Genomic DNA, 25,163 nt, shown 5'->3' on the forward strand with positions numbered 1-25,163 from the left:
TACAGTTTAGTACAGTTCAGTGTGGTAAACCCTGATCTTGCTTGCATTTCCACAGCCAACCGTACCCTTATTTGGTAAGCGGAGTGTAAGCCAGATGGAGATAGCCGAGTCAGCTATGTAATAGTGTGACATCATAGCAGCCCAACACAGTGTAGCCCGCTATTAATTAAGTTCAACGAAGAAGAAGAAGAACGGGACACAGTAAACAAAAGGGACCCTTTAGGGCCGGATCGGTACCCTTTGCACCCCAACAGAAGGGTACCAAAAAAGTAGGACGGTACGGATCCCTTATTTTGGTACCATTCCCAACTATTGATGGTGGAAGCACCAATAAATGGGTACCGAACTGAACCGGGTCGCTTGATGGAAACGGGGCTAATTGAATGTGTGTGCTTCCACTGGCTCCTCTGCGCTGTGCCTCGGATCTGTCCTAGCTCCGGCAGACCGGAACCCCCTACAGCAGATACTCAAGGCTTCTATTTTTGCCGGATGCCGAAGCATCCAAACCTCATTGGGTTTATAAGACACCAGAAATTCAGTTACAGTGGTTTAACATCTCATAACATTACAGAGTTGCAGGTTCCTTTCTCCGCTCCATCTTGAGTACTGTATTCTGTCTGTTCTCACAGCAGCCTTTGCAGATAAAACCAGCTACAAAAAGGTTCTTCTTCTAAAGCACAACTCAAGTTTTTCATAATCGTCTGACCAGAAGAAATGAACATAAGTCGAGGACATTTTTCTAAAAAGAACATCCATTATGTCGTCATAGATGTGACAGTAAAACATCCCATATATTTGTTCATAAGATAATTTGGCCAGTGTTTCACTCCTACCATACTGGGCCTCCTGTCTGAACCATCTGTAATTGCTGCATCATTCTTATACATTTCAAGTTCCTTTTCCAGAATAGACATGAAAACACATCCTAATTAACACCCAGCCCTTCTGACTTTTTTATTTCTCTGTCTTTTGTAGATATGGGGCTTCTACAAGCAAGGCTACAAGTGTAAAGGTAAGAGAGACTGCATTGAGAGTTTGTCTGTCTGCTGCACACATGTGCGGGGGTGAGAGGAATTACCTAGTCTTTTTGACCCCATCAATTCTCAGCACACATGCACGCACACACACACACCTTGTGTAGATAAAGATTTGTAGAGCTGAAGTGCTGAGTAAATGTCATCGACACAGAAACCCTGGCACACATATCACACTCTTTTAATGGATGTCCACACACATAGCTCAATTTCCACAAACAGCTGGATAAGCTCCATCAGTAGAGACCACACTTCACGCAGTGCACAGTTATTTGTCCTTTCATGGCTCCCACTAGAGCCGGTGTTTAAAGAAGCTGGTTCATTTCACAAATGTACACACAGAGAACCCACAACACCTCCGTCCTGGTAGTCATTAGCCTCTAACAACACACACTCAGCTGGCTTCTTTCCCCGTGAAGATGAGCCACCAGTGGTCTAGTGCTGATGCTAAAAAACTAAGCAGCGATAATCTGCAGACGTGCAGAGCTCTAAATAACTTACACTACATATGTTTCCATCCAGATGTCGTGCAAAGATTTGGTAAATGATGCCAAATCTTAAATGGAAATCCATCTGCTCCCGTCTTTGGAGAAGTGATTGATTACAGCTACAGATTTATGAATGGGGGAAGATTAGAGTGGGCAGATATTTTTTAAAGGATTTCAAATGAGACTGCATTTCTTTGTCAGATCAAACATAAATCAGTTCCTTTGCTGTGGTTTGTGTATTTCTGCGCCCGTTTTATTAGCTCGCCAAGTGCCCATTAACAGGACAACAGTTTCAGCCGAAAAAAAGGTGTTGCAATTCGGCTGTTTGTTCACATGAAAACAGCGTTTTTGGGTGCATTAAAATTCAGTTTTGAAAACGGCTTCCAGAGGGCAAAGTTTTGAAAAAGGCATATCTCCGTCGTCGTGAGAGATCTAGCTCAGCTGAGCTTCCAGAAAATATTCCCTTTCGCCTAGTTGTAGCATTTGAGCCCTATGAGATGGTAATGATAGAAAGTAGAACCCTAAGGCTTTACCAAAGAAACAGAGTTACCTCTTCTTGTAGAAATAAGCTGTTTCAAAATGCATACAATCATATATTAATGGCATGTTTGTCTTCTCTAAGTTTTGGGTTAATGGAATTTTACCTGAGAAATGGAACCACCACACACAGTCAGACACCACCCTCAATTACCAACACAAACACTTCATCTCAACATCCACTGCTTCCTCACTCATTAAGGTTCATCTCAGGTTAACGAACTAGAGCTTATTAGACAGCTTGCAAGTTGTCATCCAACATTTGAGTTGCATAGCAACTGGAGTAATTAAGGCTCCTTCGGGCCTTTGAGGTTCTTCTGTTGAGACGAAAGGAGAGAAACTAGGGAAGGAGGTGGAAAGAAAGCACTCGCACCTACACACACACCCCACTCACCTATCCAGACATGACACTCTCTCCTCTCCTCCCTAAAGGAGTGTTTGTCTCAGACTGGGAGTGTGTGAGTGTTCCAGCTTGTTCCAGTGCATTAATGACACCACAGGAAGTCAGTGAGAGAGCCCCACAGCCATCCGTCCCCATTACCATTGTTAGCCTTGTACTCGGGAAGGTAGAGAGAGCAGGAGCGACATAATTGAAATTAATCACCCTCTGCAATGCAGGAGAGTGTTGAGAGCTCTGAATGTGAGTGTGTGTCATCGAATGTGTGTTTTACCTTTAGGATTTTTGGAATTGGTTATCAGAGGAATTTCAGTGTCAATTTTTCAATTCTGGAAGAATATAACAGCAATAAGTCTCCTCCTGAATTTGACCCTTGCTCAAATACTTGCATTGCTGATGGCTGATGTACCCCACAGTTTGTTTCTTACATTTAAAATAGACGCACACAGCCAGTGTAGCCGTTTCCTCCTTGTTTCTGGTCTTTTTGCTGAACTGACCAGCTACAAAAATATGAATTTGGTTGTGATCTTCTTGTCCAGCTTAGCAGGAAGTTCAGTGTTTCCCCTATATGCATCTAGTAGCGGAGGTGCACCGCTGTTGAAATATGCCCACTGCTCCTTGGCTCCAGCTCATCACCTCAGAAACTGAGAATTATTGGAAATGTCCAATAAATGTGAATAATTCTTTCCAACAATTTTTTTTTTTTTTAATCTCACGCATCTAAAAAGCTGTTCCACTTCACTTCCACTGCTACAACTCCAATAGGGGAAACACTGAAGTTAAATATACATCACAATGTGTTTGTCTGTTCCTTAAAGCCAAAAACCTTCTTGTGCCATGCGGCCACTACATTTAACAAAGTAGTAATAACAAGGGGAACTGAAAACTTTGATTAGCTTGCAGAACAGTAACCTAAAAAAATATGTATTAACTAAACAGTTCCCTCTTTTGAGTTGATTTGTGATTATAGATTTACAAAAGATAAACTGAGATGAATTACTGTGCAACTTCCTGTAACCTCAATTAGACTACCAAATGTGTTGATTTGGCGCCCCCCTCTGGACAAAATAGTACATGCAATGTCTAAGCTGATCTTGTCCTGCACATGCAGTTTCTGAAAAAGAATCTCATCCATTTCTTTTATCAGTCAATCACTCTGTTTGAAGATTTACAGTGTAAAATGTATAAAAGTTGGCTTTTTCTTCTGCGTATTGTAACTAACGTTGTCTGACACCTACCCTGTGGCAGTGATTGAAGGTGTTAAAATGTACAATATAGAAACAGTCGTTCTTCTCACTGCTGGTCTCGATTGTTTTTGGAGCTCATATAGAGGCATCACGATTAATTTCAGTCTTTTTCATGACCAGCTAGAAACTACTCATAGCAGCTTTAAGATGGACTGAATTGTAAAATCTACCTATTTTTTAATTCAAAAGTACACTGCGTCCTATAACCGTCTTGTGCTACCCATACACCAGTATAAAATACTGACAAACACGGCACCATCACCGTGAGCACAGCTGCCATCATCATACACTGGGACACTCAGAGACGTAGAGTAGACGAGGCTGGCAGAGCCACTTTTTAACATTTCCCTCATCAAAATATTATCATGCAGATAAGAACAATGGTGGTATACTGTTAAGTAAATAAACCTTGTTGAGGCCTGTTGTGATTGAAAGCATCCTAAATTAAGTTCATAGAGCGTGACTCATGGTCTGTGGGTCTGTACTTCACAACTCTCACCAAAGGCTGAGAGCTACCATACTGACGCTGGTAGAAGTGCACAGAGTGAAAAACAGACCGTACTGAAAAAAGCTACACAGCGGCACAGAAATTGCACATTGTGGACTTTTGTGAATGCAATGGAAATCATCACGCATGATGTCAGTGTAGGCTATACCATTTTTCTCTCTGCGAGACACCCAAAAACAGACAGACGGGATCCATTTTTTGATATCATTGTTGTACACCCAAAGATTACAGTTTAAGCCAAACCATGATCCCTTTCTTGACCAAACAAGTCGTTTTGATGCTTAAACCTAACAACTGTTCTTTCAACGGTTTGTTTGGTTTTTTGGATTTGATCATACTTTTACTGTGACATCCTCATTTGATCCTTTGCTCAATGACCCATTGCTCCTCTCTTTTTAGACTCCGGCTGGTTAACAGAGTTGTTATCTGGTGTAGTTGGCCTCACCACAGGTGTGTGCCAGTGTTCCTGTGTCTGCAAGGCACGTAAAAGCTCCTCCTTGTCTGCCTTAGAAGCTCTTCCCTTCACCCCGATTTTTTTGTCTGCATCTTCCCCTCGCCCCTGTGCTTCCCCTTCCTTCTTCCCCCCTCGCCTCCTCTCTCGGCATCGCTCCCTCCCCGTCCAACGATCCCCTCGTCCCCTCCTTACCGCCTTCCTTCTCCCTTTACGTGAACGCTCCGGGGGCAGCCTGCGGGGTGAACTGCCACAAGGCCTGTCGGAGCCGCCTGGCTGTCGAGTGCCGGAAGAGGACCAAGAGCATCAGCCACGAGACGCCACCCAGCCTGCAGGCCAGATCCTACAGCTTCCCTCCACCTGCCAACACCCCACCCAGCCTGCAGAACACAGGTGAGCTCTGCTTGGGTTGTGTGATTCATGACATTAACTGTATACTAATATGGACAACACATCTGTCTCCTTCTGTTGTCCAAAAGTGAAGTCACTAACAGAAGCTGTTTTGGTTTTAAGCGGACACTCAGTTATGGAAAGTTATATCAATGCTTTTTGTTGTTTCATTGTGTTTTCGATCTCCTTTCCACCTCTATTAATCTGGTAATGAATGCCTTAAGAAGTTAATTTGTCAACAGACCTGTCAATCATGACGTTACCTCCACCTCCCCGCAAAATCTAAATTTAGATGACCTGCATTTTACCTTTACATTTGGACATATATCACATCTGTTAACAAGCAGGAGGCAGGGTTTATGAACTATACTGCAGCCATTCGGTCAGGAGGAGGAGCTCTGAATATTTTGGCTTCACTTTTAAGTGGATGTTTCTCCATCCATCTTAATATACAGACTTTTTTTAAAGGTGTTTTTCATTCCTTATAAAAGAAGCCATCTACACTTCAATGTGTGAAAAATAAAATGTTCTTTTCCAAAGCAGTCCAATGAAATCACCTGTCTTTTTCACTTTAACACCTCCACTTTTTGAAGAGTTAATTTGTCTTAACGCCAAAACCTGTTGAGCGCTGACATTTAGAGATCCTCAAACAAAAGAGTGAAATTTGCAATGGAAATGTGATCGGCTCTCCAAAGCGGAGCCAGTGACTCATAGATTCTGTGCTTTCATGAGACTTCACCAAAAGCGGCGCCCTGTCTGGCTCTGTTTTTTATTATATTGGCGTGAATCTGAGTAATCAATGGAGGAGACAATGCTGCAAGGTGAACGAATTGGCACGGTAAACAGACGAGGGCCGCACATTTCATTAGCTTCAGGCCGTGCTTGCATGTTGATGTGACAAACCGATCAATGTCATTAATTCATTCCCATTTCTCTTCCTCGCTTTCCGTTGGTTTTAGTAATTGCTGAGGAGGACATAGAGTCAGTGGAGGAAGGAGTGTTTGATGTCCACCTATAACCAGGTAAGAAAAGTGTTTACTTTTTCATCTGATGTGTTTTGTTTTAAATCCATTTAAACCCTCATACCTCCAAGTTTCCTACAAAGTTTATCCTATTCTTTAGCACATACCTGTTTCAAAAGCAACTGTAAACCCTTATCAGTGCGTCGTATATTTCATTAAGGTACTTCTTTTTTGATCATAAGTTACTCTCAATAGATGCTGCAACACAGAAAGGCTAATGTCCAGTCACACAATGGTATGGAAGGTATCTGTGTGTTGTACAATGTTAAAATTCTCAGTTGACTAGTTAGTATTAATAGATGAATATGAGTGTAATCGCTTTCTGGTGAAGCGTTAAAATATAACTATTGGCTACCACTCTCATGTCTGCACGCTAAATATGTAAGAGGAGCTAACTAGCTTAGCTTAGTTTGACTTAGTGTATAGTCTAGGGAAAGGGGAAGTAGTTTGCTTGACTCCGGGTAAAGATAGAAGAACCTGACTAAGAGTATCTTCACAGCTGGCACAATAACAGGCTATATCTTAAAAACCAAGGACAAGAAAACATACAGTAAGAGTGTAACAGTGGGTCATGTGTTGTTAGTACTTCCTGGCCAGGGACAGTTATCTTCCTGTGCTTGGCTCATCAACAGTTTGGCAAATAACCAGAGGTATTGGTTAGCAGTTCAGTTAGCTACCATTGGACCGACTCTTGCTAGTTGTTTCCTTCTTTTTCCAGACCTTTTGCTAACCTAAAGAACTGTTAGTGGTAGCTTAATATTTACAAGCAGATGTGATAGTGGTACCATTTTTCTTATCGTAACCCTAGGCAGCAACAAAAAATAAGTTCATTTGACAAAATTTAAACTTGAATATCTTTATTAGGGGTGTGCGACTAGTCGAGTAAAAAATTAAACGTTGTTCCCCTTACAAGTCAGCACCAGAATTACTAGTCGGTTAAATCAATTATGAAAATTTCTGTACGTTGGCCCACAATGCCTGTCAAATGTTTTGCTCAAGCAGTAATGTTGCCCCCTGCCGCTAGCTGGGGCTGTAGCCTCTCCCCATTCTACTGCCTGGATGTAAACAAGCACAGGAAATGTTTAGCATCTTTTAGCGTGGCGCAGGTTGGCAGTTTTTTGATCTAGACAAAGGAGATAAAGTTGTACAGTATGTAGCACGTGTTAGGGGTTAACTGGCATATGACCACTTGTCCCAAGCAATGAGTAACCACATTCAGCACAGCCATGTCGTTAACCTGCAAGGAGGAGAAAAGGCTGGCTATGCTAGCTCTGCTAATGTTAGCCACAGTCAAACCTACTTGGCAATGTTTAACTGCAGTTGCAACTCTAATCTTTATAAAAAATAAATAATAATAATATAAATGTAAAGATATCTTTTAAATGAAGTTGCACTGGAAATTAAGTTCATGTCAAATCATCTACCCAAAACCAACCTAAAACATGTCTTCACAGGTTGCTTACGAGCTCAAGCTTTGAGCAGTTCAAAGAGAGGTTTTCTCTTCTCATATTGTTTGGTTGGGATATTCATTTAAAGTGCTGCAGAGGTAAAACTAATCAGGGTTTTACAAGACAAATGCAGTTATTGGAGACGACAGGAAAAAATTAAACCTGATTTCTCACAGGTGAATTGCTCTTCTCTCATGTCAAATTACATTACCAGCAGCTTATCCTGTGACACCTTGGAGGGTCCTGACTTCCATGTTGATCTAAATATGTACAACCTCTACAGCTTAATCACCAGGGCCAATCAGACAGAGCAATGCAACAGGTCTAAAATGACAAGAGAGAAGAGATAAATCAAATCCTCTGAGGCAAAAAATATGGAATTAGTCTTTGGCAATTTCTTTGAGAACAAATAGCTCTAAAGCCCTGTTTGTACCTGGGGACCTCTGATAATGTGTTATAAATTGAGAGAACATCTGTTTCTATAATCCAGTGCAATGTGGCCATGTCTGTAATCTGCAAAGTCAAAATTCCCAGCCAAATTACCAAACAAACATCAGCAAACACAGATGTCCTCGTCTCAGTGGTTGATTTTATGTGATAAGGTTCCCTTTTTCCGATCAAGAATGAAGGAGACAGTGATGCTGCAGTTAACACTAATGTTTAATTCCAAAATTACCAGAGATCCCCATGTTATACTTATTGTGCAAAAAGGCATTGAGATTATGTATTGGACAATATAAACTAAAGTAAGATCTAAAATATCTTAAAACTACATTTTGCCACAGGCCTCATTTATAGGACGATAAAGTCTACATGGATAAACACTTTCATTGAAAGCATTATTAAGTGTTTAATATTCCCAGGGCAAATTTACAGATTTGTTTGATTACACATCAATTGACACAAAGTGAATGTGAGGCTTTAGGGACCTTGGAGGTATGGGGGCCCACCTGGTCATCCAGCCCTGCAGGGGGATAGCCACCATTAATACATTTTTTATGACAGTGCAATGTGTTATCATGCAGATATTTCTCTCCAGCATTTACTCATTGTATCACAATCCCTGCTGCATCCTTGAACTGAAGTGTGATTTTGATGAGCAGGCCAGTGACAGTCTCCAGCTCTCTATTTTAGACTCCCTCCTACGGGTGGTATGTGCAAGGAGCCAAATGAGCGTCTGTCGGTGGGGGGGAGGCCAGACACAGAATGTGCAACAGTATGTCAGTTTAACAGCCCTCAACACTTGGGGAGGAATTGCACTGAACACAAGCCAGGATTACTACATGCTGCCACTCGGTGGAAACTTACTGCAACAGCAAGTCCAGCTCAACTCACAAGGATCACGAGGACCAATGTGAATGGAAAAGTTTCCGTGTGATTTCTGTGTACAAATTTAGATTCTCTTGTCAGCCAAAAGTGTGTCTGTAAAAACTTCCAGAATAATCCACAAATTGTATTTTATTGTTGCTGGAATGTTAAAATCAGTGGAGTTTGCGGCTAAATGTAATCTTCTTTGTTTTTCTGTACAACATAAAAGGGGTGCTGTTATCGCCAAGAATGTCAACCGCCACCCTGACTAGAAGATACTTTTGTTTGTTTATCATCCTTTTAAAAAAAAGATTTCCATATGGACTAATATTGGGACCAATTTTGATGTCAGATAACATATTGTCGATTTGTGGTGCTTGCCTGAAGCTTGATGACAAAAACAACCAACAAAAGAAACATCACACTCTGTGGACAGTGATGATGATGAGGAGGATGGACTCTGAACAATGTTATATTTTTTGTCATGTTTACCTGGATATCAGTAACTGTCCTATCGGTATTGCTTTTGTGATGTTTTCAGTCTGCATTAGCGTCTTGTATCAGTGCACTGATCGTACTGTGAATGTAGCAAAAAGAGGAAAAATGCTGCTGTTGGATGAAGAACTCATAATCAGCAGAAAGCAGAAGAACAGTTTTAACTACCTGCTGATTCATTCCCATTAGGTTTTAGTGAGCTTTGAAGTTCCATCAGTAAAAAAAAGAAGCCAAAAACTGGAGTAATGAGACCGAAATTGTTGAACAGCAGTGTATAAATATATGATTTCCCTGAGAATCTGTTTTTGATGCAAGTGATTAAGTATTTTGCTGTTTTTTACCCCGCATGCTTCCCTCTTCACAGCTCTATTCTCCGGCCAGACGTCTCCATTGCTGAGGATTTTTTTTATTTCTTAAATGTAGCACGCCGAGTCATCATTTATTAATCAATCGTGAAGTCTTGAAAATGCCTGAGAAGGGAACCGTTTCTGTCGCTTTGTGCCTGTGGAGAGACGAATTCCGACTTTGAGTGTCATATTGTCGACTTGCTGGTTTTAACATTGAATGAGACTCCGCTCGTCGCCGGTGTTTATTTTTTTGTCTGTATAAATAGCTGAATAGCTGCCGGTCCTTCTGTGTCACTCCCTGCCTGATGAAGGATGTTTGTTGTCATTCTGTGAATGAATCTTTCAGACTGATGTCATGCTAATCCCTGTTGGTCCCCCTGATGATTCCTCAGTATTAAAAGCAGCGAGCACCATTCTAATATTTGTTCTGGTGAGACATTTGTGACTAACATGAATGAAAAATTATGTCTTCAAACCGTGGTCATGTTTCCTTTATTCTCCTTTTTAAATGTGTTATTTTTGGTAATCCCAGATGAAAGCTGGCTATTTTCATGATTTTCCATATTGACAAATACACTTGTAACCTTTAAAGGTGCATTATGGAGTTTGGTAGAAAAATTTGAAAGTTGGAGAAGTGTTCAGATTCTGTGGTATTTGTTCATAACTCTCAGAGGAACATGTGGTCCCTGGAACACTGTTTGAAGATAAAATGATACGCGAGAAGTTATGGAGGGGGGGGGGGGGGTCTGCAGCAGTGAAAGCTTAACTCTCCTGGTCGCTTTTTAGCTCCAAACAGGGTTCCAGGGATCAATTTAAACTCCTTTGAAAAAAGTTTGTGTATTTAGTTCAGAAAATACAACATAGAATTGTTTCACTTCTCCAACTTTAAAATATCACTACCAAATCTCCATAGTGCACCTTTTTATGTACTTGTGCAAATCTTAGGCGAACGATCCTTTTAAAAAGTCCATTTGAAAAAAAGAATCCATCCAAAGCTTTCCTCACTCTTCCTGATGATGTGACAGTGTGGCGATGCTTGTAATTTTTGTACAGCTTGAATTAAAAAAAAGTCCAGTTGAATAAAATATGAAACAAAGAGGTCACGTAGTGAGGCGGGTGTGAAATGTTTTATAACTTTAAATACAAAGTGGCCCATTAGATTACAGCGAGAATAGCCCACAGCACTTGGTTATTAATTGATGTAACTTTTTAATCTTTTTGAAACTCTGTCCTTGGAAACAGATTCACAGAAGAATAGTTGCAACCCAACTAAACTTTTAGCCACATTCTTCTCACTCTTTGTAAAAAAAAAAAATCGATTCTACAAATGCCAACGCACATTTCTGCCGTCCCCTCCTGTGACCACAACGCAGTGTCCTCTTGACTGTCTATTACAGATTTTAATAACCAGCCCTGAATGAGCCTTGCAGGAGATACCACATCTAGTCACTTTCAGAAATGAAGTCAGTCAGGGCCTGTGATCGCCCGCCTCTCCTCCCTCTCTTTCTGCACGTATGTGCGGTTCAATGTGAGGACATTGATCCGGCTACACCCGGCCCCGTGACTCGGCTCATATCTCACCCACAGCTTTGGTTCTGCTAAACACTCTCGTGTAGGAGCGCGTCAGCTCGCAGCGAGGTGATGAACTGCTGAGGTGATGTGTTCATAACTTGGCTGATCGACCTCGGTTTCACATATGGATGCATACAGTGTTAACTGCATGATTATGATGATGCAGCACTAATGCATTCATTTTCATGTAGCTGCCAATTTGTCCAGTAATTAAACAAGATAAGATCATGCTGTTAAAGGCATTTTTTTGTATCTTCTAATATGCAGACTTGAGCGTTAAAGTTTTCACTGACTCATAGTGCTTTCACACTTGCACAAAACAATTTACATTTTCGGGGTGAGCTGCACGTGTGAAGGCAAAACTGTCTTATTTTTCACTTGGACTTCATCCAGAATTACTCCTTCAAGGCCCCTATTATTTTTTCTGCAGAAAGTCTGAGTGAGCTGATGCAAAAACGCAGCAGGATATAATCAGAACTCACCTTGAACAAGTGAGAGGCAGAGGTGCAGTTTGTCAACAGGCAAGGCAGGCAACTGCTTGGGGCCCCCGACCAGTAAGGGGCCCCTGAGGGCTGACAAAATTTAAACCAAAGCAGCATGTGCAAACTTTGCAATGACAGTAGGAAATCTCCCTAAGGGGGCCCCCCTCTGACAGAATTCACTTGCATTGCCATGCTGAACGCTGGTTGGAGGGCCCCCCCAACTGATTTTTGCCTTGGGCCCCTAAGGACTCTGGAATCGCCACTGGTGGGAGGGGTAGGTGCATCATGTTTTCTGTTTACCAGTATCTTCTTCTCCACTCAGTTGTTAATTTTATTATTCTGTTGCTACACGTAGCATTGATATAAGGCAAATGTTGTCTTTGCTAGCGTCACAGAGCAGACTTTGCTACTAAAGAGAAGAGTAAGCAGACCACACAAAGAAGACGGACAAACTTCTAGCAGCTAGGTGACGATGCTAAAGCAATGTCCTTGAAAGCAATGAAACTAGATTTGTGTCTACCTCAATAGTGGTCGATGCATGGCCGACATAAAGAAGCGGGCGCCACGTCGTAAACCTGACACTCACAATATCCTCTCTGAAAAATATCACACTCGCCGCCTCTCTCCGCGCCTGCTCTTCCTCCAAAGCCTTGTACGATTGAGCCTTAAAGTGTGTGTGTGTGTGTGTGTGTGTGTGGTCATCGCCTCCTACGGCACTGAACGTCTCCTTTAGCCAAGTGATTGATACCTCCCATTCAGCTGTAGAAAAAAGCCTCCCAGCAGCGCAGCCATTTAGCAGGCAGCCTGCGTGATATTGATCTGAAAAGTCTGAAATGAGGGAAATTGAATAGCACCGCAGCTAATTATGTAGTAATGATGGCAGGAGGGGGAGGAGGAGGAGGAGGAGGGGGCTAACTCACTGTTAGCACGCTCACACTGCAACCTTGATTGCAAGGATAGGAAAGATTTGAGGCCTGATAGTCGAAAACGCATCCTGAGAATATGTCTCATGCCCCGCTCAGCAGATGGTGCAGGTCTATAGTCGGAGCAATTAGGCAGAGATTGCAGTGCACATTGCCCTGATAGGCAATACAGAGGGCTATTTGTGCCAGGAATATTGGCAGGTAGGCGTTTTAGCAGCTATAGATACACATAAAAGGTTATCATGGATGGAGAAAAGGATTTGGCCCAATGAGTAACTACATGCAGTATTGATTTGTTTGAGCGGCACATCACTCTTAGATTTCCTCTTGTAAGCCTAATGAACAGATTATTGATTTGATGTCGGCTCATCAAAAACTGGGACTGCCGCCAGGCCCTGCTGCAATTTTGACGTCTGCTCATCTTTTTTTGAACCCGCCACGAGTCGACACCTGCATCTGCAATGCTGTCCCCGTGTGGTGCACGGACTGCAAGCATCTGGAGCTGTTAACCTCCTGCCAGAGTGTGGAAGAGTTGTGACTGTTGTCTACCACTTGGTGGCACTGTTGAGCTGTTTAGCTAAAGAGTGTGTGTGTGTTTGTGTGTGTGTGTGATGAGAGGAAGGATTCCTACCAGGGAAAGGTGGGAGCGCTGCCAGTGATGTGGCACAAAACAGAGCCTCTGTCAGGGGTTTATGGTGAATCACAATGCAGCATCACAATGCAGATAACAGCGCTACATTTCTCTGTTGTTTACATGTTACTTCCCATAAAATCAAACCTTTGCATACGCACAAGCAGATACACCCTGTATATCAAATACAATGTTTCTTCATGCTTGTGTTTTATAAGCTGACAGTTCTCTTACAGTTGCTTTTTTCCCCCCCCGCCCACACACAGACAATCTTGGGTAGACCCTCCAGTGTTGCTGCATCTACAAACACTCTACAGGCACATTCCCATGCAGTTGAGTTATGATTGCCTCCCTCTGTTCTTTTGTCATGCCTTAACCGAGGAAAAAGAATATTCACATTTTAAAAAAACGGGTCGTAATTGTGCTAGAAGTAAATTACCAGCAACTGTGACTCGAAAGTAAATCTTTAAATTCAAACTGCACAAATGAAATTGAAGGCAGGGAAATCAAGTCAAATGTTCTCCAGTGCCTCCAGCACTCAAAACTCTTGCTTATCGGGCTCCGTCCACATTTTAAAAGGCAGCTGTGGCAAACGGTCTTTTCACAAATTCGAAAGGCGCTCCATGTGACGGCTGCAGCCTTAATTGCATTAAGCTCATTGGCCCGCTCTTGTGAAGCACTCAACACTGCAGGGGGGTTTGGAATCCTCATTAGAGAAGAATCAGTTGTGATGAATATTGCTTTAAGAAAATTTAACTTATGCCACAGAAACCCAGTGGGATGAGGCCCCTGACCAGTTAGCTCTACTGGGTGAAACATGGACTCTGACTACAGGAGTTTTTAAAGGTCTTACACTTTTTTCAAAATGGGTCGCATCTTCTTTGTAACACCCTCAAAACATGCAAAAGCCATATAAATCATGGCGCATGACTTGCTATGAGATAATATAAGCGATATCCTGTGTGTCAGAGGGAGCAACACAAGAACTTATACTTCGTATTTATCATACCAAGTCACTTTAATCATCACTTGTCACTTTATCTTGCCATTCTCTGCAAACACTGTCTCAATTCCATGCATAGTTAACTTCATCATTCATTTTGTACTGTATTTACCCCCTATTTTTATTTTTATTTTTATTTATCTTATCTATTCTGTTTAATGTGTATTTCGTATTTTGAGCTACTTGTCTGTGCTGCTGCAACGCCCGAATTTCCCCTCTGGCGATCAATAAAGTATTATCCTATCCTATCCTATCCTATCCTAACTCCTGAAATCTCCCAAGATCTCACGTGATTTCAGGTGGAAGCACATGGGAACAAAATGGAGGCAGTCTGCTGAAGTAATGTGTTGCTGAGAGAGAAAAAACCCAACAAGTTTGGCATGGGAGAATTGTTCTGGGCTACATGGTCAACGCCATATTCTTCTTCTGCAAGAACAAGAGGTGAGATTTAACCTGATGGTTTCCAGTCAGCAGTAGCATGTTAGCTAATGTCAGACTCAGGGCTAAAATGTTTACCAAGGCTCTGTCTTCCTTTCGTTAGCTTTTGTGACCCTGGAAGGAAAGTTCTGAAAGAAGTCACTCAGATTTAAGCTAGGAGCTAGCAATGTCTGACATCACTGCTAGGTCTCCACTAAATCTGCAGGCAGTTTGGGAGGTTGAGGACTGGATCTATTAAATCCTTAAACTACCAGATAATCTAGGCAACGACATCAGTTCCAACTAAGGTCTTAAAGTAGATTTCCATTTTCATTTTTTGGAGAGGCAAATCTAGTATAAATCTCCTCAAAGGTCCAGTAGTCTAACCCCAGCCTAAGGCTTTTATTTCTCTTTTAGTAATCCCTGTATTAAAGAGGAGAGCAGAAATTAAGCCATGTTGGGTAATACTTCTCGAAGGGTCTTGTAAAATCAATTGACGTAGAGGTGATTTGCAAAGCTTATGCTGTGAAAACCTGCCAACCCCTTCACCTCTTCCTCAATTTTCTCCACCCCCTGCCAGGACCAGTCTCATTTAGCCATCAGTGATACCAAATTGAGTTACTGCGGGCCTGAGGGATCGACTCAAAATCAATGGGGATCTGAATCTGCAAGCGAGGACGACTTGCATATTAATATTTCTGAAGCTGCTAACACAGTAGAAGGAATCTGGAGAGGTAAAGAAGAGAAGGAGGTAAATCTCAGGTTCAGCATGATTTGACCTGTAGACGCTATCTTGTGACCCTCTGACTTATCTATGTACGATGCTGCACAGCCGGCTCGACGCTGTTGTCAAGAGTTTCCTGTGGTAAAAAAGAAAGTCCTTACTTTACCATCACTTTGCCTTTCATCCTCTGGGGTTTGTTTTCTAGAAGGAGGAAAGCAGCACTTTGGTGCATATAGCATTCAGTCTTTGAGGTATTCATGAAAGCACAGATATGATAGGCTCTAAAAGTATGCATGCATAAATGGCTTCACAGAGCCCTCTCTAAATGCTGGCCATCATCTCTCTCAAAGGTGAGTTATATTTTATCGCTGAATGCATCTTCTTTCAGTCCAGAGCGCCTCAATAATCCTGTGATTTTTAGCCTTTTGTGGCCCTCATTCATTCATTGTTTGATGTTGCTTTTGCATGTAGTGGGGGTTTTTAGTGGTTGATTTATGACTGAAGCATATTCATTACTTTTTAGAGGTTACTATCCTTGGTACCCTTTGAGCATTTTATGTTTGGTTAAACACAGAAATGGATTCTAAACACCAAAATGAATGACATAAAGATATGAGAAGATTGTTCGTATTTTAAGTAATACATTACTCCATAAACACAGTAAATTAAAAGTAGCACTCTTGAAAGCGTCGCTGTTAAAGATATGCAAAGTCTTAGTTTGGTTATTAAGGAGAAGCAAGTCAATAATTCTGAGGTGCTTAAGGCCAATCCAATCCCTCTCCCGTTGGTGCTCATTAGCAAAGCTGTGTTTTTGAATCTCAATAATTCATGTTGGGGCTTTACTGGGCAAGCTCCAACACGTGTAGTCCAAATATGTAAATTCCTCAGATCATCTGCTGCAAACCCGCCTTCTCATGTGGTCGGTAAAGGTTAATTAAACAACACGCGGTGGACGCTGAAGTGAGGACTGCATCATTTGATGTGAAAATGAGATGGTAAATGATATCTTCCAATGCATAAAGTGTGAAAACCAAATATTTTGACATCTTTGATGTCTCAGGATGGCACTTTCCTACCAAAAGTCAAATTAAACTGTCAACCATAAATTATCTGGCCATTTATAATTTAAAAAGTTATAGCATCTTCTAGCCACAACTACTGAGAATAATCGAGTAGGTGGTCTTTGTGCCTGTTGGCCAAACTGTCATGACTTACTCTTATTTAGTTTTTCCTTTTTTTCCTATTTGTCATCTGGTCGTGTGTTATTTTGTCTTTTCTTTGCCTTTGTGTTTCTCACTCTGACTGATATATTCTTGAGTTCTCTGTGTGTCTTTAGTGTTTCCCGTTTTGTCGTTCTTTTCCCCAGTGTTCTTACTTCGTCCCTTTGTGCTTTTTCCCTCCACTGTGATTGCCCGCATCAGTCTTACCTGTGTCTTGTCTGTCACACCTCTGATTAATTAATTCATGCTGCATTCACATGCTCCTCGGATGATCCCCGTTTCCGAGTTGGGAAGTCGTTCATCTGACTTCATCATGTTCACATGCTTTCAATTTGTAAAGTTTGAATGTTGTGACAGCAGCAACAAGAAGCGTGGATGCTAGGAAGATGTGAAGTGTCTCTGTTACAAGTTATATTTGAAAAAAGACTTGATGTGCAATATGTAATTATAAACCGGACAACATAACAGGATCTAAAAATGGGCATTTTAAATGTCAATGAGGCTTTCTTATAACAATAATAATAATAATAAATTAGATTTATATAGCGCTTTTCTAAATACTTCTTGGCTCTGAAAGATGGCCTCAAATGGACACTCAAAGAACTGCACTATTTTGAGCGTTCACACTGGCATATTTTTTTTATCGTCAGACGTTGCCTCTTAGGTGGACACTGTAGAGGAGATGAGAACTGCTGAACCTGACCAAGGATAGACCAGTAGGGGACCACTGTAAGAAACTCCTTTCCAAACAGGGAGGTCTGCAGGTATTGGTCGAAACATCGTCTTCCTCTTAGAGGTCAATGAGGCAAAAAACTCTGCTCAGCTATGGTAAGAGTGGAGGTTGAGAGTTATTGGTTTGAATCTCTTACCATGTTTGTGGTCTTTGATCGTATTTGTAGGGCATAATTGGCAAGAATAAGACAAGAGGAACACAGAGTGGCGTCTGAGCTCCCCCCTTAGGGAGAAGGAGCTCTTGATAGAACTACTGGAAGCTGAGAAGGTTAAGGCATAAACATCAGCTGCCTTCTCATGCCTCCCTGTGGTTGGGAAAATCCAATTGGGAGGAAATCAAGGGCGGACTTGGGGCACACCAGAGGGATTACATATCCTGTCTAGTTTGGGAAACCCTTGGGATCCCCTAGAAAGAGCTGGAGGATGTAAATAAGGATATCTAGGCTACCTTACTTAACCTGCTACCACTGAGACCTGGACTTATATTAATAGGAAATGGATGGATGGATTTGTTGTCAGTGTCCTCTCCAGTTAGTACTTGTTCCTGGAAAATCTCTTGTCTCCTCTTCTTTTTGCACTTAAGGACCATGCTTTGGAGAAAAACACAGCCTTTCTACTTAAAATAGTTGTTTGTCTCACCCTTGTTCAGTTGCATAACCCACCTTGACGACGGGCAAAGCAGCGGAACTAATATACATATCATAATGCCTCAATTTCAAGGAGAGGGCACTCATAAGTTATTCACAGATCCTTCCATTACCCTATTTTTCCAATCTGATGTAATAAAACTCGTGACAAGTATAATCATAGATGGTGAATGACAAAAGAGAGAGAGAGAGAGAGAGAATTGAGAATATTACGGCTGGGCATCAGGGTACATCAGGACACAGCGGCATTGGAGTTCAATTATGCAAGGGTCATGAGGCTCATGGAAGCAGAAAGGAAAAAAAAAACCTGTGCTGAAGACGTTCTTATTGTTGTTGCAGCTAGAGGATGATGCAAAACTTTTACAAGCCCATAAGGGAGAATGACTCGCCAAAACCTTTTAGGGTTTTATGTGAAAATGCCTGAGAGGCATGTAAAGCCTGACTTTATTAAAGACCACTTAAGCTGCCTTTATGATGCCTAACAGCACTGGCTGATGGATATAGTTCTAACCTTGCTCGAGGCTGCTTGCTGAGGTTCATGTCGTATAAGTAGAATGGCTCTGGGTAGTGCTTAAAGGTTGTGATTGCTCCTGCATGTAATAGTAAACTATGAAAATGGGTATAGATTCATCAAGAAGTTCAAATACATTGACCTCCTATCAGGGGCGTTGACCTCCTATCAGGGGCGTTCCTAGGGTTTGAGGAGAACAGGGGCTTAGCCTAGACATGCGTAGGGGGGCCCAGGGGGACCCACCCACAGGATTTTGTATAGTTTTTTTTTTTTTTTAAACGTACTCTATTGTAATACTTTTTTTTATACACTCTGGCATCTTATTTTACATTCAAAGTACATGCCTTATTGACTGAAAACATTAAGCATGTCCTTTAAAAAACTGTTCATCATCTGCTGCAGCCTTTCTCTCTCTCTCTCTTCATCATCTTCTGCAGTCTCTCTATTTCCTTTTACCCACATCTGCTTCAGGGGAAACAGAATATTGTATAGTTTTATGGAGCTATTATTGTGGCAAAACTATTTGAAAATGCGTACACAGATACTCAAATGTCTAAAAAGTACTGATCTGCGAAAATGTAGACAAATTGCGAAATGTTTACTTATTTAATAATGGCAGAAAAGTGTCCTGAAAGTCCTGAAAATACACACAAACAGTCGCTTACAACTGAGGCGGGCCTCTCCATTGGCTGTCATTTTACAAGTGACTTTTGGAATTAGCTATGAATATATAAAGAAAGAGGAAAAGCATGAGAAATAGTACTGATCTATTGGGGCTGAACTGCAAAATATACAAATTTGGGCCTCCTAACTTCTTCTCCAAAAACACCCAGAACCGTGATCCAGCGCCGTCTTTCTTTCATATGATAGGTCACTTGCTCCATCACTTGTTCTGAACTTTGGGATCTCATCATGGTAGAGGACTGTCTGGGCCTCAACATATCCATAATGGGGCCCCTAGCTCCTTCTGGGGCCCCGTGGGGACCCTCCAACAAAACACCCAGAATCATGATCCAACATGGCGCTGGATCACGGTTCTGGGTGTGGATTAGACGTAGACGTATTAGACTCTGGTTCAATTGGTGCTAAAGACACAGGAGCAACATATTTGCTTCACTGCATGACCCTCTTTAATGTTGACACCTCGAGCTGCAGCTTCTTGATCTCTTTTTTTACTTCCAGGCACCCCTTGCAGTACTCAGGGGGTACTGGGGTTGGGGTTACAGCTGCTTGGGGAATGAGAGTAGAAGAAGGGGTAGTTTGGGGGATGGCAGTGGGGAAAAGGGTGCGGCAAGAGGTACCGGTGACAGGTTGGGACATGAAATGGGGAGTGGGGGGGGGGGGGGGGCAAAAGAATGTTCACTTGAAGTGGGGTGGGGGGTTAGGGAAATTAAGGAATCATGAGAGGAGGAAGGGGAAGGAGAGAAGGGGCTAGCTTGGTCCTGAGTTGGGGTGGGAGGGGCTGAATATGGATGGTCAGCTTCAACTTCTGCAAGAAAAGATACAAATCCATGAGGCCACATATGTTAGAATGTTGAATTTGTCAGTGGTGTAATGCTGTTCTTTCTTTGTTATGAATTGGCACCATACAAATAAGGGTTAGGGGTTGTTCCCAATCTACCTCATTTGTTGAAGAGCTACTACGTTTGTATGGAATAGAGTAGAATAGAATTACTTTATTGATCCCAAACTGGGAAATTGTGGTGTTACAGCAGCTTGTTATCAAAGCAAATAAAACAATCTAAGAATAGATACATAAATAAGCACTTAGAATATAAAAAATAAGAATAGGAAGAGATTTATACATTAAGGATTTAGCTTAACATTCCTACTGGTTTAAAAAAAATGAAAAATTAAATACAACATTTATTCAGGCTTGTCAACTGAATGTAAATGGAGAAAGGGCTTTTATTACAATGTCACAGTTAAACTTAATACTAAGTATTGATATATAATGTAATAAAATACAATATAATTCCTTATGCTACTTCTAATACTATTGGTAATAATGCCTGTCATGTCAAACCTGATGTGAAGCAGTGAAAAGACAGAGTCAGGCAGACTGGCTTAAAAATGTTGAAATGTTACATAGTCTACAGTATTGAATATAGAATGCTAATTTGCAGAATGGCAAGCATGAGCTCTGCACCAACATCACAGAATCTTCTAGTGAGCCCGCCTATTATCCTGTCATGACATTGGTTGACAATGTTGTGGCTTAGCTCATCTCCAGAACTCATGTAGATGTTCTCATTTAATTACTACGCATTGCCTTCAGTGTTTCAAGGGAACAGCATCTTTGTACAGTGTCGCTTTTTTCCAAGTCCACATTCTTCTTCTAAGGGTACTTATGGAGCCCCTCTGTAGTGGGTAGCATAGTACTGAACAGCGCAAGCATGTAAACACTGGAAAATCTGGAGAGCTTTGAAAGGAGCCCAACTGCTGTAGATGTTGGAATCTATTTCAAGCACCTCAAGACCTCGCTGTGAGATCACAATCACAGCTTTTACTTAATTCAGCTTGCTTGCCCACCAAGTTTTAGAAAGCTGAACAAGTTCATTCTCCCATAAGCCCAGGACTTTCTGCATGACGTAGAATGTCTGATGACGCACAAGAGACATACTGAAAAAAACAATGCTCACTCTCCGGGGTTTCAAAGAGATCAGTGGCTTCTGGCACAGCCCTGCAAGTGTGGCAGAGCACCAAATTTATCTGATATGCATAGCAATGCACAAGAAGATAATGTCTTCCATGAAAACAAGCCTGAACTCCACCGACTGAACCACTCATTACTGACGCTCCATCATAGGCTTGAGCCACACATCCAAGGTAATTCACTACATCTGTCGTTGACTCTGCATCAAAAGCTTTCAGGTTGCAAAGTTCAAGGAAACCCTCTTTACCTGTCATGTCAGATCCAATATAGAACACGAGCTGCTCAACATGGCCAGCACTCGCTTCATCAGCAATCACTGCATTCATTTTTGATTCTTTCACTTCATTAATAATGCTTGCCGTAATTTGACCTCAATCATTTCATTCTGTGAGGAAGAGGAGAGGTAGGTGGAATGACAGAGTGGGTTGTAGTTTTGGAGAAAGGGGTTAAACTCCTCAAAGAGTTTAATTATTTCTCTAAAGTTTCCTTGATTGTCACTTGAGTCTGTTCCGTCATGGGCACCAAATGCGATGCCTTACTTACCGAATAACCTGGTGACGCCATGTATTCTCTGCTCTCAGTAATCTGACCACCATTTGCCACTTTTATTTTATCAATGACATTGCCTTGTATCAAACTGGCTTTGTAACTCTTCCAAGTTCACATTGAAGCTTTGTTTCCTGTACTTCTCTCATGCTCTCTGGAGCTATACAAAACTTGTCTCGGGTTTAAAAATCCTACTGGGCTGGTGTTAGCATCTTTGTCGACTCAAGATATTTGCTTCCCAACAAGCCTGCACAAGCATTTTTGCTAACGGATTACTCGAGCCTCCAAAACAACTGAAACCATTTTTGTTGTCCAGAGCTGGTATGGGGGATATTCCTTGTGCTTTGGCATTTTTGGACCTGTTTCTAATGTCCCCAAATCATCTACCTCTCTTCTTTCCTCGACCAAGTCCTCACCATTCCTTCCTGAATAGTCTGTGATGCAAAAGGACAAATACAGGGAAGAATTTACTGCATGTCGGTGAGCTAGACTGATACTTGATTTCTGTGGCCAAGGCAGATATAAGGAAGTAAAAGGAGGATTAGTACTGAAAAAAAAACGATTTCTCTTCGACATTCACAGGCAGCGGTTAGTGTGCTCGCCCCATATATGGAAGCTATTGTCCTCCAAGCGGGCAGCTAAGGTTCAAATCTGACCTGTGGCTTCTTTCCCGCTTGTCATTACCCACTCTCTCTCTCTCTCTGAATTCCATCACAAACCACTGTCCTCTCTCTCTCTCCATTAACGGCAGCATAAGCCCCCCAAAAAATGTAAAAAAAAATGAACTAGGCTTGACATTACATCTCTGGCTTCCCATCTTCTCACCATGACTTAAAGGAACAGAGTGAGGGAGGGACTCAAAGGAAAGGGATCACTACATTCACTTATTATGCTTATATAATCCCAAAGAGAGGTTTTGGCCGGTCCCAGGGCTCACTGGGGCTTTAAACTCAGACAAGGGATCCCTGACATGGGGAGGTGATTCCGCTCAGGGCCCCTGTCCTCCCAGGCATTAAGGCTGAATGTACAGTGTTTGACTGTGCAGCGAGCCAAACCCAATGGCCTTGTGGCCGGCCAGGCCTCTCTCTCTCTCTCTCTCTCTCTCTTTTTATCTCTCACTCTCACTCTCACTCTCTCTACCTCTATCCATTTTTCTCTTGCTCTTTTCCCACTCTCGTAGCCTCGCTTTTAATTGCTTTGAAGCCGAGCGCTCACCTCTGGGAGCTCAACAGGATGTTTTACAGAGCTTTGGGGAGACTGACTATTAATAAATAATACCTCCCTATCTACACTACTGTAGGATGGACAGGGGCATGGCAGCTTATTGTAACCTACAATACTTTTACTGCTGAAGGGTAGAGGACAGAACCATCAAACAGCAGTTTTCCCAAAAATAAGAGAACATTTCTTTTAATTGCTTTCTGTTCTTTTATAACCAGCTGCCACATTTGTAGTCAGAGGAGCAAAGTTTGTGCATTAGACATGAAATACACACAATAATTAAATCCACCCTTATCAGGTGTAACATAACAAAGGGATTTGCCCCGCGTATTGCATATCATAAAGCGGGGTATTGTTTTTTAACCTTGTGCCGCCAGTGAACAGACTGCGCTGTAAGGAAGAAAGTTCTAATCAAGTCAGCTTGATTAAACCGTCATCAAAACAGTATGCCTAATTATAATTCCAAATGAAATTGGCATCACCTCCTGAGAAAACAAAAAGAGCCCTTCAGTATATCTTTTTATTCTTGGCTGCCTTTGTTCGCACTTCCCCTGGCTTTCTTACCATACAGGGCTTTTGAGTTTTTTTGTTTTGTTGTTACGCTGCGAGGCAAAGACTTTACAGGTTTTATACTGTAAGTGTGTTGTGTCTCTAAAGCGTTTCATAGCTGTATTGACCTTTATAACTGAGATAAACGAAGAGGAAACAATGGTTCCCAAACACCCTTGATAAAAGCCTGCCCATCCACTCTTCCATCCACTGTCTTCCAAAGGATAAGACTTCATTGGAAGCCATCAAACAAAGCAGAGCAGCTTGACATTTTGTGCCCAACAGCAATGTGAAAGACTGCTGGACTGCACGTCAGACTCGTGAAATTTGAAGCTTTTTTACAGGGCAATAATCAATGTCTGAAAAATAATGCATCTTTTTGTGATCGTTAAGCCTTAATATTTGATTTTTCACACTTAAATGTGTAACACCCGAGTCCCACTGTCTGTGATGTTTTCAGAGTTTTCAGAGTCCTATCTTCAGTTTGTTTACATCGCCCGGACGGCCGACTGACTCCTCCCCTCACATATAAAAGTTGTTTAATTGAGGGACTAGAGAAAAGAAGAATAACATACTGTACTCACTGATTAACTGTGTTTCTAGATCACGCTCATTTCAGGTAAATTTACATGCAGTGTGAAGATACGAGCATAATAAAGATTGCTAGCATTAGCATGCTAACACAACAATGCACCGCGAGTTGTTTTGGTTTCATGGTGGTGCTCAAGGGCGACATCTGCTGGATCAAAACATCGCGTATAAAGCCTTTAACTTGTTCTCATTTATCCAAAAATGATCCATTTATCAAAGAATTGTATCTGGAAGTTGTCTACAATAAACCAAAAGTGTGCATTTCTTTTAATTGTTCTAGAGCTGTGCATTGAAAAAAGATGATAATTGTTGATTACAATGGCAATGTTTGCACCAGAAATAAAGCAAATCCTTTTCTTCAAGCTGAATAATCTCAACTCATTTACAGTTTTACACATGTGAGAAAGGATGTGAGGAGTATTATTTATAAGACTTTATGAATTACAATGATTGATACGTTAATGGCAGGGTTGGTCATTTTCGAAAACTAGCATGATATTGAAAGTAGCATTCCCTCAGTGCTCCGTCTGCACCCACCTCCTCCCTTCTGTGCTCCCTCAAAAGCCACGCCCCTCACTTTGAGTGTGGGCTAGTGCATGGTACCTCGTGGCAGACATTGGTCAAAGTTTTTACATTCTTACAACTGCTACAGATGACAGATTTTCTTTGTTCCTTTTTCAGAGCACATGAGTTATTAATGTCTGTCAGGACCTAAAGACAATTTCAACCAAAACCAAAAGTGGATCTGGAGAAAATGACCAACCCTGCCTTTAAGATAAAGAACCTCTTCTTCATTGTTGTCTGTACCTCGGTACCATTGCAAATGAGGGTTCTTCCTCAAGGAGTTTTCCAAGGATTTAAATAAATAAATGATGATAAAGCAGATGGGGGCTGAAAAAGAGCATCACACCTGTCATTTATTTTTTGCTTTTTTGGGGGGGATGCAACAATGCAACAAATTGTGATTGAAAGCATAAAAAATTGATTTATATTCTGGGTTTGTTGAATGCATTTAATCATATTATAAATAACTACTGAAGCACTTATATGAGGAGTTTTGATGGAA

The 25,163-nt window shown here is 41.6% G+C and overlaps 1 protein-coding gene across 4 annotated transcripts in view; it reads left to right on the plus strand.

The window, feature by feature from the left end:
- The window catches only part of LOC132958641 (RAS guanyl-releasing protein 2-like), a 61,254-nt gene extending 51,107 nt beyond the window's left edge, over positions 1 to 10,147 (plus strand). For 3 of the 4 annotated variants that reach the window (XM_061031603.1, XM_061031606.1, XM_061031604.1), the window contains 4 exons: positions 976 to 1,012; positions 4,897 to 5,055; positions 6,012 to 6,074; positions 8,657 to 10,147. In XM_061031603.1, coding sequence (XP_060887586.1) covers positions 976 to 1,012; positions 4,897 to 5,055; positions 6,012 to 6,070 — 255 coding nt within the window. In that variant the 3' untranslated portion in view covers positions 6,071 to 6,074; positions 8,657 to 10,147. Of the gene's footprint in view, positions 1 to 975; positions 1,013 to 4,896; positions 5,056 to 6,011; positions 6,075 to 8,643 lie in introns of all 4 variants that reach the window. The other variant, XM_061031605.1, reaches the window with a different exon arrangement.
- The last annotated feature ends 15,016 nt before the right edge of the window (positions 10,148 to 25,163 follow it).

The sequence above is a fragment of the Labrus mixtus genome, chromosome 23 (genome assembly GCF_963584025.1).
Source record: "Labrus mixtus chromosome 23, fLabMix1.1, whole genome shotgun sequence".
Classification (NCBI taxonomy): domain Eukaryota; kingdom Metazoa; phylum Chordata; class Actinopteri; order Labriformes; family Labridae; genus Labrus; species Labrus mixtus.